At 37.8% G+C, this 13,662-nt stretch overlaps 3 protein-coding genes and 1 long non-coding RNA gene across 6 annotated transcripts; 3 read left to right on the forward strand and 1 right to left on the reverse strand.

Annotated features, from left to right (window-relative positions):
• Positions 1 to 952: 952 nt before the first annotated feature.
• LOC126630635 (uncharacterized) lies at positions 953 to 3,862 on the forward strand. Its single transcript, XM_050300790.1, has 9 exons — positions 953 to 1,119; positions 1,211 to 1,269; positions 1,378 to 1,447; positions 2,131 to 2,164; positions 2,257 to 2,504; positions 2,592 to 2,655; positions 2,764 to 2,852; positions 2,949 to 3,188; positions 3,477 to 3,862. The coding sequence occupies exons 1-9, from the start codon at positions 1,084 to 1,086 to the stop codon at positions 3,624 to 3,626; spliced, it is 990 nt and encodes a 329-aa protein (XP_050156747.1). The 5' UTR covers positions 953 to 1,083; the 3' UTR covers positions 3,627 to 3,862.
• Positions 3,863 to 4,340: 478 nt separating this feature from the next.
• On the reverse strand, positions 4,341 to 7,420 carry LOC126630643 (uncharacterized). Its single transcript, XM_050300797.1, has 4 exons — positions 6,730 to 7,420; positions 6,120 to 6,351; positions 5,212 to 5,305; positions 4,341 to 4,845 (listed from the first exon to the last, which is right to left on the reverse strand). The coding sequence occupies exons 1-4, from the start codon at positions 7,185 to 7,187 to the stop codon at positions 4,568 to 4,570; spliced, it is 1,062 nt and encodes a 353-aa protein (XP_050156754.1). The 5' UTR covers positions 7,188 to 7,420; the 3' UTR covers positions 4,341 to 4,567.
• Positions 7,421 to 7,941: 521 nt separating this feature from the next.
• LOC126630664 (uncharacterized) lies at positions 7,942 to 9,421 on the forward strand. 2 transcript variants are annotated; one of them, XR_007626068.1, is made up of 3 exons: positions 7,958 to 8,195; positions 8,492 to 8,824; positions 9,390 to 9,421. It is a non-coding gene; the product is annotated as an uncharacterized LOC126630664 (long non-coding RNA). The 2 variants fall into 2 exon arrangements; XR_007626067.1 differs by lacking the exon at positions 9,390 to 9,421 and having other exon boundaries at positions 7,942 to 8,195; positions 8,492 to 8,914.
• Positions 9,422 to 10,071: 650 nt separating this feature from the next.
• On the forward strand, positions 10,072 to 12,546 carry LOC126630652 (uncharacterized). Of its 2 annotated transcripts, XM_050300809.1 has the most exons (6): positions 10,072 to 10,253; positions 10,347 to 10,405; positions 10,515 to 10,584; positions 11,308 to 11,409; positions 11,594 to 11,687; positions 11,958 to 12,546. In XM_050300809.1, the coding sequence occupies exons 1-6, from the start codon at positions 10,218 to 10,220 to the stop codon at positions 12,239 to 12,241; spliced, it is 645 nt and encodes a 214-aa protein (XP_050156766.1). In that variant the 5' UTR covers positions 10,072 to 10,217; the 3' UTR covers positions 12,242 to 12,546. The 2 variants fall into 2 exon arrangements, with proteins under 2 accessions (XP_050156766.1, XP_050156767.1); XM_050300810.1 differs by lacking the exons at positions 10,072 to 10,253; positions 10,347 to 10,405; positions 10,515 to 10,584 and adding an exon at positions 11,042 to 11,205.
• The last annotated feature ends 1,116 nt before the right edge of the window (positions 12,547 to 13,662 follow it).

The raw sequence follows: 13,662 nt of genomic DNA on the forward strand, positions 1-13,662 counted from the left end.
TGTTCTCTCTTGTTGCTGGTTTAGTGCTGTCACTGAATAGTCCAATTGTGATTGTGTATGCAGACATTTTACAATTGCAGCAATTTTAACCAGTTTCCAACAGTTTGTGGCTTTTACTTGTTCGTTCGGACCTCGTTTTGTTATTACATTGCGTGCTCTGTTGAATTGGCCCTCCCATTTTTTACTGATACTATGTTTAGGCCTTCCTATCGGTAATGTAGATAGGTTTTGCAGGAAACGGTACGTGAAGTGCCGGTTAGTCGGAAGCGGTATACGCTCTGTTGAGGTCGGGGTTCGGTTCTTCCTTTGTTTCGTGTTGAGTGTAGGATGTCTCTATCTCGAGCACAAAAATTGAAATCTAAAAACCTGAATGGTATTGGACTGGCCGTTCAAGAACTAGTTCATTTATATGTGCAAAAACTTGAAAGCTCTCATTGAGATGACGAATGAGATTGGACACGATGTGTTAACGATACAACCGTTAAAACTAAATAGCAACATTTGAGAATTGAGACGATTTTTGTTACATGTGATATTCTAAAACTATTCTAATTTATGGCGTGGGAGATTTCCAATTAGTATTCGGTGCAGGGGGAAATTGGGGAATTCTAATACTTGATGCACTTATCCATCTAATCGTGATACGCATATCCATTTGAATTTCTAGCTAACTTAAGACCATCTAATCTTAATACGTATATCTAATTGGATGTTTGTCGGATTTGAAACCATCTGATTGTAATATGCTTATTCATTTTGGATTATAACCAAACCAAAGATATTTTTTTTTTCCCAAAGGTAAGAATTTTATTAAATTTAAGTAGAGATGTTTACCTTAGAAGCCAATGCATTAAACAACTATTCATGTGTTGCAAACGCTGTTACTACAAGTGTCTTGGGTTGTCCGATCATTGGGAACGTTATATATATAATTATTTTAGGGCTCCTATAAACTCTTCCGGATTGCAGCATTGTGAACTCCATCTAGCCTCCTCGCAAGCGACCTCGGTTCGACACCAGCTGTTCGCAATTTTTTATCCCCAATTTTCATTTTTTCCGTTCTTCTTCTCCGTCGAGAAAGGCATGGATAACGACGATCCCTCCGCCCGTCGCAGAAAGGTAACATCCAGCTCTTTCTCTCATCAAATTTCTTGTTCAATTTCACCATAACTCTATCCAGATCTGAAATTCTTGCTCTTCTTCTTTCCAGCGTAGGTTCATTCCCAAAGCCCAACCTCGCAAGAACCGCGAACCAACTGTTCCCACTCCGTAACTCTCATATTTTCACCCTCCAATTCCCTTTTAATTTCGTTTTCCGTCAAAATTCATAAGATTATTAGTTTTCATTTGACATTTTTGAGCTGCGAATCGATGCAGCGACGCCGACGCCGACGACGATGACGGTCAAGAAACTCGTCGGGCCCAGACTCTGCTAAGTGAGTACAAAGTAAATCTCTCTCATCTTTCAACTTTGTTTTCTCTCTTTATTGCAGTCCGTATTTTTTTTCCTTTCATTTTCTTGCTTTAACAATTTCTTATTTTTTGTATGTGAATTATTTATTCATTTGTTATTTCTTTCTAATTATCGTGTTTTTTTTTAATTAAAAAAAAACAGATTAAGCCGCTTTTGGCTTTTTTGAAAAGTTAGGTGAAGTCTTAACAATTTGATCATAGGGTGTGTTTGGTATGGTATTAAATTAGACAAATCCATAACGCGGAAATTTCCTCTTTTGGGGTTTGCGGTTTTGAGTTTAGACTTGCAAAATTACATTTTTCATTTGTCGGAAAATATGATGGATTGCACATGTGGGTTCAGCAAATTAGCGAAAAAATTGCACCCGTCCTCTTTGCATCTTAAGTTCGAATCCTCCTTACTCTCAAGTTTGAGTCACCGTCCCCGTATATAGAGGTAGTTTAGAAACAAAACATAATTCACGTTGTCTGCTTTGCCGCTATGTGCAGCTGAAATGTGGTTCTCAAGTGTATAACCTGGAATTACTCTTTCGTATGGTGTCTGTTTTGAAAAGGGTTAAGGGCTTGGTGTAAGAACACGAGCAGATGATTTATTTCTATCAGTTTTGTATAAGCATTAGCTGCACAGATGATTGATTTCTGTTGTTGCATTCACAGGAGAGAAGACGGGGGGCTAAACTCGAAAAGAAATGTAATTTCTCGTTAACTTTGCTTGCACGTTACTTGTTTTCTTTAGATTATCCTGGGTTTACTTTCCGTTCATGTTTGCTGTTCAATCTGCAGCTTCAGTGCAAGTTGCATTTGGTCCCGGAGGAGCGGATGCATCCTCAACTTCTATCAGAACATTCGGAGCTGTAAAGGATGCCGATAGTGGCAAAAGCGGCAGCTTAGTTCTCAAAGGCTCTGATGAGGAGCAAAGTCTCCCAACTTTTCCTTCAGCCTCTAAGGAAGCTGAAACGGATGTAACTATGGAAGATGCTATTGATGCAGAACCACTTCAGATTGTCAAGAAAAATGATAGAGAATGTTGGGTTAGAGCATGCGCCATATATCTGTCTTTACGTCACTCTATCTCTCTGTATCGTTCTCTCACAAACGCGTCTCTGGTGCTTCTACAGGATTATGAGAATACATACTATCCTACTACTCTCCCTCTCAGGCAACCCAACTCTGGAGACCCAGGTATTCTTTCTGAAAGCTGGAAAACCGAGGGTTTTCCTTGCGCAATTTGATGGCACTTTTAGTTTATAGTCAGTCTTGTAATTCATAGACCTTTTGTTTTGCTTTTAGAAATCCTTAATGCGAACGAATTTGGGGAGGATGCTGAAAAAGAGTATGATGAGAGCACGATAAATTCTGCTTCAAAACTTGGGCTGCTGGTGCGTATTAGATTAGTAACTTATTTCTGACGGAACAATGTTAAACAGTAAACAGAGTGATATATTTGATTGGATGTTGCTAAATTTGCTTGACAGGAGGAAAAAGTGAAAGCGAAGTTGTTATTCGTTCAACTTCCTTCCATTTTGCCATTGACGTCAAAGCCATCAGCTACTGCAAAGGGCAAAGAGAAAGTTGGAAGCTCAACATCACTGGAGAGCTCAGGTGCTCCAAAGAAGGAAGGTAGTATGGAAGAGTTGCCAGCCGGATTTATGGGTAAAATGCTGGTTTACAAGAGCGGAGCAATCAAGCTGAGGCTAGGAGATACCCTCTATGATGTAAGTCACAGCCATTAACTTTCCTTAAACTGAAAGAAAGCACGATTATAGAAACTTCTTATCATTTTTGTCTGGTTATATATATGTTAAATCATTTCGTTATCAAGTTCAATAACGTTCGGTTTACTTACCACTTACTCTTACTGTTTCACAATCCATAGAATGATGATTTCGTGTCATCTGTCCGGCACAGAGTAGTTTGTCATTAGATTTCACCTCCTACTGAGGCCAAGCTAGATTCAAGTACTATGAGAACATAATGTTCATTTATGTGCTTACGATACGCAGGTTTCACCTGGTTCAGACAGCATGTCTGCCCAAGAAGTTGTGGTAGCCAACACTGCAGAGAAGAAATGCATCGTTCTTGGAGAGCTGCGCCAGCGAGCTGTTGTAACTCCTGATGTGGATTCCCTCCTAAATGTGATTAGCATCGATTGAATGCAGGGATGTTACCAAAATCATGTGCATATTGAGGTGTAAATAGGGGAATTATGCACATGAGAAGGCTGAAATGGTAGATATGTAGAGGAAAATCTTGAGAGTAAATATGATGCTAGAATTACTGAGGTTGCTAAGTGTGATGAAATGTAAGAGGTTGTAGGTGAAAACTGGAAAATTCATCTGGTTAAACAATTTTACTGAATCCATGTGGTTAAACTGTTTTATGTTTGCAATTTTTTTTAGTGAACCCATCTCTTTCAAGGATAACCATTATTTTTACTGAATCCATGTGGTTACAACAACAACAACAACAAATCAGTATCATTGATATTCAACGTGAGCTATCGACAACCTAACACCCTCTCCTCCTCCTTTATCCTGGCTTGGGACCAGCCTTGTAAAATAAACTTACATAGTTATTGTGCACTCATCATAAGAGTATATTTTTTAAATATAGAACGTTTGGAGTGCACAATTTGATTTGTGAAGTGCGAATAACAATTCTTAAGCTATATTCTAAAATTTTACCAGGTAGGGAATTCGAACTCGGATAAAGAGTGATTAGATGTTCTTGGCCTTTCAAGTGAAAATTGCATAGTTGGACCTCAACCATTTGGTAATTACCATTCGAGCTGTGTTTTCGGTTGTAATTGTTACCAAGAGACTGGGGTGGCAATGAAAAAAATTAACTGAATCTCTAAAAAAAAAAGGTAAATAACAATATTCAATATTAAAGAAAAAAAACATAGGTAATATCCATAAATCCCCATATTACAGGCAACCTGCAAATGTACCAGCACTGGTCTTTGCACCAGCACTGGAAGACCATAACAAAGCACAGTTTGAAACATAAACTGCCTAACAATGCAGAGGATTGGAAAACTTCAGCAGCAAGTCATCCAATGGGGGTGTACAACGTGATGTCGTCGGATTTAGGGTTAAGCCTTGTGGGTTCGAGTAACCACCACTATCAACAGGACCACAACGGAGAGCATGAACGATGTTTTCAGCTTGTCCTCAAAGCGATTGCTGGCTTCTGCTTTCGCGTTTTCACTGCTTGGAGGTTGAAAGAAGCCGCCCATGACCTTTGTAATTTTCTCGATTGCTTCCATGACTTTTGCCATGGTATTTTGAAAGATCCACGTCACAATGTTTGTAGCTTTATCGTTGTTATCATCAGAATTCTCTTGTGAACTCTCGGAGCTATTGTCTTCATCTGCATGTATGATGAAAAATTTATGTCGAAACCAGCATTAGTCATGACTGCGTTCATCGAACTTGTGAGCATTGACAAGGTATTTCATCTCTCAACTATTACAAGCTATAAATTTCAAGCTTATTGCTCTTAAGCTATAAATTTCACCTTATTTCATCACTGAAACACGCATGAACATACATTCACAAGAAACAGAGGCAACTAACGCCAGGAAAACAACACGTAAAAGAGGCTTCTACGATTAACAAATGACGCTCGTGAACACAATATGAGACTCCTGGACTCTTATTGCAATGTTAGAATGTTATAATTAGAACCCTAAATTCAATTACTGATACTCGTTACTGAAATTCATATCACACCAACCTGCATAGAAAGACTCGCGGAGCTCGCGCACCACCTCATTGTTCATCACAGCATCCCAAACCGCTGTATCAGATGACAATGCCATCACCATTCTCTGCACAAGAAAATACACTCGTGACATAATTCTAAAAATTTCATCCTCTGCAAGACAAAATGTGAAAATAATATATCAAACACAATCAAAGGTCGAAATATTCTTTAAGTTTACATGCAGTATTCTGTTGGTATATGGTCCAGCCCATGATGAATGTTATAGATTATTCTAGTAAGCAAGTGAGGTGGCTGGAGCATGCTAGACAATTCTAGCAAGTTATTAATTGGTGGAAGAAGCTAGAAAGTACTAGCTTCCTTGGTTGCAAATGGAAAGATCTAGAAGCTACAATTTTGTGGCTAGTCTAGAATTATCTAAGTTAGAGGTTTGTAGAATATACTAGAAACTAGTTCTAGTTTGTAGAAGGAACTAGAAACTAGTAGAATGTCAAGCTCTCACCTATAAATATGGGTGTCATGTTGTAGTGATGTAACCAATCAAGAAAGTAGTGAGTAGCAAAGGATCAAGTCCAAAACTAGAGTTCTGCTCCAAGAGTGTGAGTGAGAGTGTTCCACTATACATTGTGAGTGAAGTTTAGAGTAATAGAAAGTGTGTGTTATACTTTCTTGTATCCATCAAGCCTTGTCTTTTGCTTGGTAAGACTACTCTTGTTATACTCATCTTTTTTCATATAATGAAGATTGATCCTTATTTTGTGGACGTGGGCATAAATTGCCGAACCACATAAATTTTTGGTGTCCATTTTTAACTTTACTTTGTACATTCTCTATCTTGTAGTTCCGACATACCGAACATATTCAAACCAAAATTCAGAAATACATTAGAAACAAAAACGAAAGATATTAAAGAAAGGAACCTGCACAGAAGACTCAGTCTGCAAGAGATGGAAAGCATCATAAACTCTCTCAACACCGTGAGACTGCAACATTTTTGAATTATTAGAAAGATAGGCAGAAGGCTCCATCCAATCTAATTCTGACCCAGCTGAAGGTGCTGGGTGCACAAACCCAGCAGGACTTGTAATTTGATCATCCACATCTCTGTCTGACTTAGAACCAAACTTATCCCTGATGAAGGGACTGAAAACCCTAATCCATTTCATCAAACAAGGCATGATTAGTTTAAACTACAACACTAGGCAGCTAATTAATCATTTTTTTTATTTGACAAGTTGATAAACTAATCTAAATTACGAGGAAGGAATTTAAAGTCGAATGCGATAGGTCATGCACACCTGCCCTCGCCAACAAACCTGACCCATAACTGCCGCTGCCGGCATAAATTTTTTTATGATGCGATGATAAATTAAACTAATTTACAAGCATGGGCAGGAAAATTTGAATTTGAGTGCACCAGACAATAAAGTCTTCTTTAACTAACTGGCCTAACTCGCATCTACAAATATATAAAATAAAATGACAGAAAGGGTTTTATTTATCAGAGACAAAGAGCATTGAGTTGCTTACTGATGAAGGGCAGAGACAGCATTGTGAACTTCATGCTTGGAAGGAACAGGTCCAAGAACAAAATCATCCATTAACCCATGTGAAAGTCTCTCATCATCCTCACTGCTAACCCCATTATCCACAGTCACCCAATCAAAATCATCAAAGCGAGGGGAAGAAGGCCAACTGGATGTCCCACAATTGGAAGCCAGAGGAATATTGCATGAGGAAAAAGGAGAAGTGGGTGAGGAGAGAGAGAGGTTGTGGGAAGAACTGGGCTTCTGGTTGTGCCTAGAAGTGGAGGTGGCGGTAGTATTTGTGGTGGTGGTATTAGCAGCAGCAGAACTGGAAGAAGAAGATAGGGGTTCTTGAATCGGTGGGCCACCAGCAATAGTTCTGGTGACTGCTGCCCTACTCACAGCCTTAAACATGCTTCCTCCTCCACCTCCTCCGCCCATGCTTCTCCCACCAAACATCATTGACACAGAACTTTTAGGTTTTTTTTCTTACTCCTTTTTTAGATCTCAGACTGTGTATCTTTGTCTTCCTTCTACGTTATGTAAACCTAGGAGGAGCCAGGATTCAGTGGATTCCTTTGCTTGTCTGCCTCTGATTCCTGTTCTGTTGATATTCGCGAGGCCATGATGTGGATAGGTATATAAAATGGTTCAGAGTTTCATTGGCGTCACAAACTTCTTGTTAACAAAAGAAGGGTCCACGTTTTGGTTCCTTGTGGGAGGTGGCTTCCCATTATCTTTCTGTTGGTTATTCGTTTGCTTTTATTTTTGGCGAAAGTTTATTCCTTTGCTTGGATGTATATCATTCATTATTTTCTGTTGTTATGTACATAACGTTAACCCAAATAAAAATACTTTATTTATAACATGTATGAACTTGGCCGGTTGATTAGGACAGTGAACAGTGAACTCAAAGTTCTAGTCTTTATTATATCGGAACAAATAGGGTCCCTAGAAATATTGAATCAAGTGGTGGATTATCTTGTTGGTTAAAACATCTTCTTTATTTTACTATATCTTGGTAAGAAGATTATCTCCGAATTTCTTCCATCCAGATTCCTTACATCATGTACGTTCAACCGAAAATCAAATAATCATAAATTCATTAACTTTCATCTTCACTGTTCGTCTTCTTTCTCTTCTCACTCTCTCTCCGACTCTATTCTCCATCTCTCTCTCACTCTCCTCTCTCTTTATCTTCTCTATCCCTATTTTTCTGACTTTTTTTTGGTTGTGAAAACTTTTTGTTCCCAATGGCCCAACCAATTAGAACCCAGAAAATTTTGCACAAGTTCGGCCTAAAAATCACCACTAGGGAGGCCCAAGTTAGCAATGCATGTACAGAAAACGGGAGAACCAATGGAAAATGTTATAAAACCCTAGCCAGTTCCGAAAACCTAAATAAACGTCCAAGTTTTAGTATAAGAGACGAGAGAGGACGGAGGAGGTCGGTCCCTCCACAGACCATGGGTACGTTACTTTCTCTAATCTCAGGATTTTTTCAATCTGAACACGTCTCTTTTTCTCGGTTGCTCCATTTTACTAAGGCTGTACTTGATTGATTAATGATGCTACTGGTTTTTGCTGATGAGAAAAACTTGGCAAAGTTAAGAAAACATATGAATTTTGTGCTTTCCATTGCATTTCTCCCCAACCCATGAAAGTGAAACCTAAGATTTGCTCGTGTTCTATGGAATTATTATTTTTTGTTTCGTCGTTGCTTTAGTTTTGAATGTGATGTGTTTTAGTGTTTTGAAATATAATAGGATACTGCCAGTTAACGTTATGGAAGGGAGGCCGTCCGATGTTATGAATACAACCAAAATGAAGATTCAGTCGACAAAGATGACTAGTGTTTGTTCCTTCTTTGGCCCTTCCTAGACAATAAGGGGGAGATTTTATTTTAGCTAGGGGGAAGTTTTTATTTGGTTGTATTCATTATGTATGATGGGGCGTTAGTATCCTACAAAGTTCGAGAAGAAGGTGATCGACGATCGAGTTAATGTTGTTCCGCTTTCACTTGGAGTCTGGAAAAATTGAGTAGCCAAGGCGTGGAGACAAAACTGTCTTCTAGTTATGGATGTATTAAGATGAGTTTTGTAAGTTTCTTTTTTTGTATTCATTCCTCTTAGTGTATCATGGCTTGGTAGCTTGAAGATTTTCTCATTGGCAGGTTTTGCCTTGTTAAATTTTACATGTACGTCCACTCTCTATGTTTCTACTAAATATTAATGTGTAGGATTTAGTCTACATAACTGGTAATTTAGACTACATTTTGAATTAGACTTTAAGCTTGAACATATTCACCCCTAAGTTAGATTGGTACCATCCAAGAACTTTCATTAGGGCAATTGTTTAACCTAGAAAAATGTTTGCATTGAATTTGAGTTTTTGGACATCCACATAGTTTTGAGAATTGAGAAGTGTCTCTCATTTATCACCGTTCTAGTGGTTGATGTTATACAATATCTTTTACCAAAGAATTTTGCGTGTACCTAAAACGCTATCACGTAGTGCTACTAATTTATGTATTATTATATAAGTGAGCGACATAGTTGATATGTCACACTTTTTAGATATATTAATAATTTGAGTGAAATAGTAACATCGAGATGATATATATATAAACGGGAATATTACCCCTTTTAACTGTCTTCCTTGCAGGATCAACTGGATCTGCTTGAACTGTGAAGGGTCTGTAAAACCAACCCATAAGAGAAGCAGCTGTAATGCTTTCCTTAACGAAAGTGACGGTTTATAAGGAACTTGGGAAATTCTTGTATTTGATGCACTTATTCATTGGGGTGTTAATTGAACGTAAGACTTAATGATCATGATACGCTTGTTCATTTGGATGTTTGCCGAACTTAAGACCTTCTGATCGTAATATGCTTATCCATTTAGGATTATAACCAATCCTAAGATTAGTTGATCATTAACAGTGTCACAAAGCTATCACTTTGTAATATGGTCTAGTGGTATTTCTTTCACTTGTAAGTGATAGGTCTTACTTATTAGGTTCGATTCTCACCAAAATTAAATTGATCACTTTATTGTTAACCCATTGTGAGACTAAGTCCACTCTCTTCCTTAGTGTAGATAATATCGTTTGTTCAAAAATAAAAAATAATGTCACAAAGCCTGTTATTACAAGTATATTGGGCGAAATTTGACGAATTGAGTAGTATACGTACTGATGCATTAAGGATTTTTTATTAGCGTTACAAACATAACGCTACAAAGACAGGAACAAAACATGTTCAAGTCTCTTTATCTAATTTTATTAGTGGATTCCTACCAAATTTAGTTAAGTTATTCAAGCATTAGGAGCACGTATATATGCAATTATTTATCTCCAGCAACGTTGCCGGATGGCAGGGTGGTAAATTTCGTCTATCCTCTTCGGAAACGACCTCGGTTCGATACCCGCCTTCTGCAATTTTTTTCCTCCCAATTTTAATTTTTTCGTCCTTCTTCTCCGTCGAAAAAGCCATGGATATCGACGACCCTTCCGCCCGTCGCAGAATGGTAACATCCAGGTCTTTCTCTCTCATCAAATTTCTTGTTCAATTTCACCATGACTCCATCCAGACCTGAAATTCTTGCTCTTCTTCTTTCCAGCATGGGTTCATTTCCAAAGCCCAACCTCGCAAGAACCGCGAACCAACTGTTCCCACTCCGTAACTCTCATAATTTCACCCTCCAGTTCCCATTTGATTTCATTTTTCGTCAAAGTTCATATCATTGTTAGTTTTTCATTTGACATTTTTGAGCTGCGAATCGGTGCAGCGACGTCGGCGGCGACGACGATGACGGTCAAGAAACTCGTCGGGCGCAGACTCTGCTGAGTGAGTACAATGTAAGCTCTCTCACCTTTCAGCTTTCAATTTTGTTTTCTTTCTTTATTGCTGTCCGTAATTTATTTTTTTATTTTTATTTTTTTGCATTTTCTTGCTTAAGCAATTTCTTGTTTTTTGTACGTCAGTTATTTATTCATTTGTTATCTTTTTAATTATTGGGTTATTTTTTGTTTAAAATAAAACAATAAAGAGATTACGGCGGCTTTTGGCTTTTGGCTTTTGGCTTTTTTGAAAAGTTAAATAACTCTGGTGGCAATTTGGTCATAGGGGTGTGTTTGGTATGGTATTAAATTAGACAATCCAAACTAAGGAAATTTCCTCTTTTGGGGTTTACGGTTTAGAGTTTAGACTTTTAATTTTCATTTTCGATTTGGCGGAAAAGGAGATGGATTGCACATGTGGGTTGGGCAAATTAACAAAAAAATTGTGCCCTTCCTCTTTGCATCCAAGTTCGAATCTTCCTTACTCTTTTAAGTTTGAGCTACCGTCCCCATATATAGAGTAGTTTAGAAATAGAACATAATTCACACTGTATGTTTTGCCTATATGTGCAGCTGAAATGTGGTTCTCAAGTGTATAACCTGGAATTACTCTTTCGCATGATGTCTGTTTTGAAAAGGGTTTGGGGTTTAGGCTAAGAATACGCGCAGATGACTGGTTTCTTTCAGTTTTGTATAAGCATTAGCTGCACAGATGATTGATTTCTGTTGTTGCATTCACAGGAGAGAAGACGGGGGGATAAAGTCGAAAAGATGTTGCAGTCTCATGGTTCTGAGAGAGTTTACGATGCTTTCCATCTCTTGCAAATTGAGTCTTCTGTGCAGGTCCCTTTCTTTAATATCTTTCTTTTTGTTTCTTATATCTGAATTTGTTGATTGAATAGTTCATGTACATTTAAAGAAATTAGACCGTTGATTCTGTTCGGTAAATTATTGTTACATTTTATCTTGCAGATGATGAAATTTTTAGAATTATAGAATTATGTCATAAGGGTATTTTCTTGTGCAGAGAATGGTGATGGCATTGTCATCTGATACAGCGGTTTGGGATGCTGTGATGAACAATGAGGTGGTGCGGGAGCTCCGGGAGTCTTCCTATGCAGGTTGGTGTGATATGAATTTCAGTAACGAGTATCAGTAATTGAATTTAGGGTTCTAATTATAACATTCTAACATTGCAATAAGAGTCCACGAGTCTCATATTGTGTTCACAGCGTCTTTTGTTATTCATAGATGCCTCTTTTACGTGTTGTTTTCCTGGTGTTAGTTGTATCTGTTGCTTATGTATGTATGTTCATACGTGTTTCACAAGTAAGATGAATGTAGTCATGACTAATGCTGGTTTCGACATGAATTTTTCATCATCGACGCAGATGAAGAAAATAGCTCTGATAGTCCACAAGAGAATTCTGATGATAACAACGATAAAGCAACAAACATTGTGAAATGGATCTTTCAAAACACTATGGCAAAAGTCATGGAAGCAATCGAGAAAGTTACGAAGGTCATGGGCGATTTATTTCAACCTCCAAGCAGTGGAAATGCGAAAGCAGAAGCCAGCAATCGCTTTGAGGACAAGCTGAAAACATCGTTCATGCTCTCCGTTGTGGTCCTGTTGATTGTGGTGGTTATTCGAACCCACAAGGCTTCACCCTAAATCCGACGACATCACATTGTATATCCCCATTGGATGACTTGCTGTTGAAGTTTTCCAATCCTCTGCATTGTTAAGCATTTTATGTTTCAAACTGTGCTTTGTTATGGTCTTCCAGTGCTGGTACATTTGCAGGATGCCTGCAATATGGGGATTTATGGATACGACCTATGTTTTTTGTTTGCGAGGGTGGGATGAACAACGTCTATTGTACACAACTTTACATTGTTTAACCTTCTTTTCTTTTTTTTAATATTAGTAATTACATGTTTTTAGATATCAATAAATTTTTTTTATTGCCACCAGAATCTTTTGGCAACAAGTACAACCGAAAACACAACTCGAACAGTAATTACCAAACAGTTGAGGTTCAACTGTGCAATTTTCACTTGAAAGGCCAAGTACATCTCATCACTCTTTATCCGAGTTCAAATTTCCAGTAGATTTCAATAGTTTAGAACAGATTTTTTAGGTGTCATAATAGTTTACTATTGCTTTGTTAAACATATAAGGTTTTTTACAGTAATGCTATTCTTACCACATTAATATACCACATCAGTGTACCACATTATGTGGCATCTGATGTGGCTGTCCACATCATCTAAATTAATCATAATTTAATTTAAATTAAAAACCATTTAATAAACCAATAATAAATAAATAAATCTGGAATTAAATGATGTTTGTGACATACGAGGAGTCTTCTTATTCCTTCCTTCCTTCCTTCCTTCCCCGTTGCTTCTTCTCCCGTTTCTTCTTCCACGCCATTTTTTTTGTTTCAGCCCAGATTTTTTCACGTTAGTGTGGATACCACAATCTCAACTAATTCTCATACGACAAAGATTCATCGATGATCCCCTATTTGGATAGATTGTGATGAAGAAATTATTGGTTTTTGTGTTTGGGTAGGCTTTTCGATATTTTGGACTGTCAAAGAAGGGGAGTTCAAGCGTAAGATTCGCGGTCCAAAGTGCAGGATGGGAAGGGTAAAGCTAAAAATTAAGGGGTTGGAGAATACAAATGGGCGTCAAGCAACTTATGCTAAAAGGAAGAATGGCATCATGAAAAAGGCTAATGAATTATCTATACCGTGCGACATTGACATTGTCCTTCTCATGTTTTCGCCAACTGGAAAACCTTCGTTGTGCAACGGGGAAGGAAGGAAGGAAGGAATGGGGAAGGAAGGAAGAAACGGGAGAAGAAGCAACGGGGAAGGAAGGAAGGAAGGAATAAGAAGACTCCTCGTATGCCACAAACATCATTTAATTCCATTTTTTTATTTATTATTGATTTATTAAATGGTTTTTAATTTAAATTAAAATATGATTAATTTAGATGATGTGGACAGCCACATCAGATGCCACATAATGTGGTATATTAATGTGGTAAGAATAGCATTACTGGGTTTTTTATGTCAAAATAAT

This window comes from Malus sylvestris, chromosome 7 (assembly GCF_916048215.2).
Source record: "Malus sylvestris chromosome 7, drMalSylv7.2, whole genome shotgun sequence".
In the NCBI taxonomy this organism is placed as follows: Eukaryota; Viridiplantae; Streptophyta; class Magnoliopsida; order Rosales; family Rosaceae; genus Malus; species Malus sylvestris.

Coding starts and splice junctions, on each gene's coding strand:
- LOC126630652 (XM_050300809.1), top strand. CDS start 10,218: ATGGATATCGACGACCCTTCCGCCCGTCGCAGAATG. Junction 10,406..10,514: donor GAACCAACTGTTCCCACTCC/GTAACTCTCATA, acceptor GAATCGGTGCAG/CGACGTCGGCGGCGACGACG. Junction 11,688..11,957: donor CCGGGAGTCTTCCTATGCAG/GTTGGTGTGATA, acceptor TCATCGACGCAG/ATGAAGAAAATAGCTCTGAT.
- LOC126630635 (XM_050300790.1), top strand. CDS start 1,084: ATGGATAACGACGATCCCTCCGCCCGTCGCAGAAAG. Junction 1,448..2,130: donor CTCTGCTAAGTGAGTACAAA/GTAAATCTCTCT, acceptor TTGCATTCACAG/GAGAGAAGACGGGGGGCTAA. Junction 3,189..3,476: donor TAGGAGATACCCTCTATGAT/GTAAGTCACAGC, acceptor TACGATACGCAG/GTTTCACCTGGTTCAGACAG.
- LOC126630643 (XM_050300797.1), bottom strand. CDS start 7,187: ATGATGTTTGGTGGGAGAAGCATGGGCGGAGGAGGTGGAGGAGGAAGC. Junction 6,352..6,729: donor GCTGTCTCTGCCCTTCATCA/GTAAGCAACTCA, acceptor GAAATGGATTAG/GGTTTTCAGTCCCTTCATCA. Junction 4,846..5,211: donor CCGCGAGTCTTTCTATGCAG/GTTGGTGTGATA, acceptor TCATACATGCAG/ATGAAGACAATAGCTCCGAG.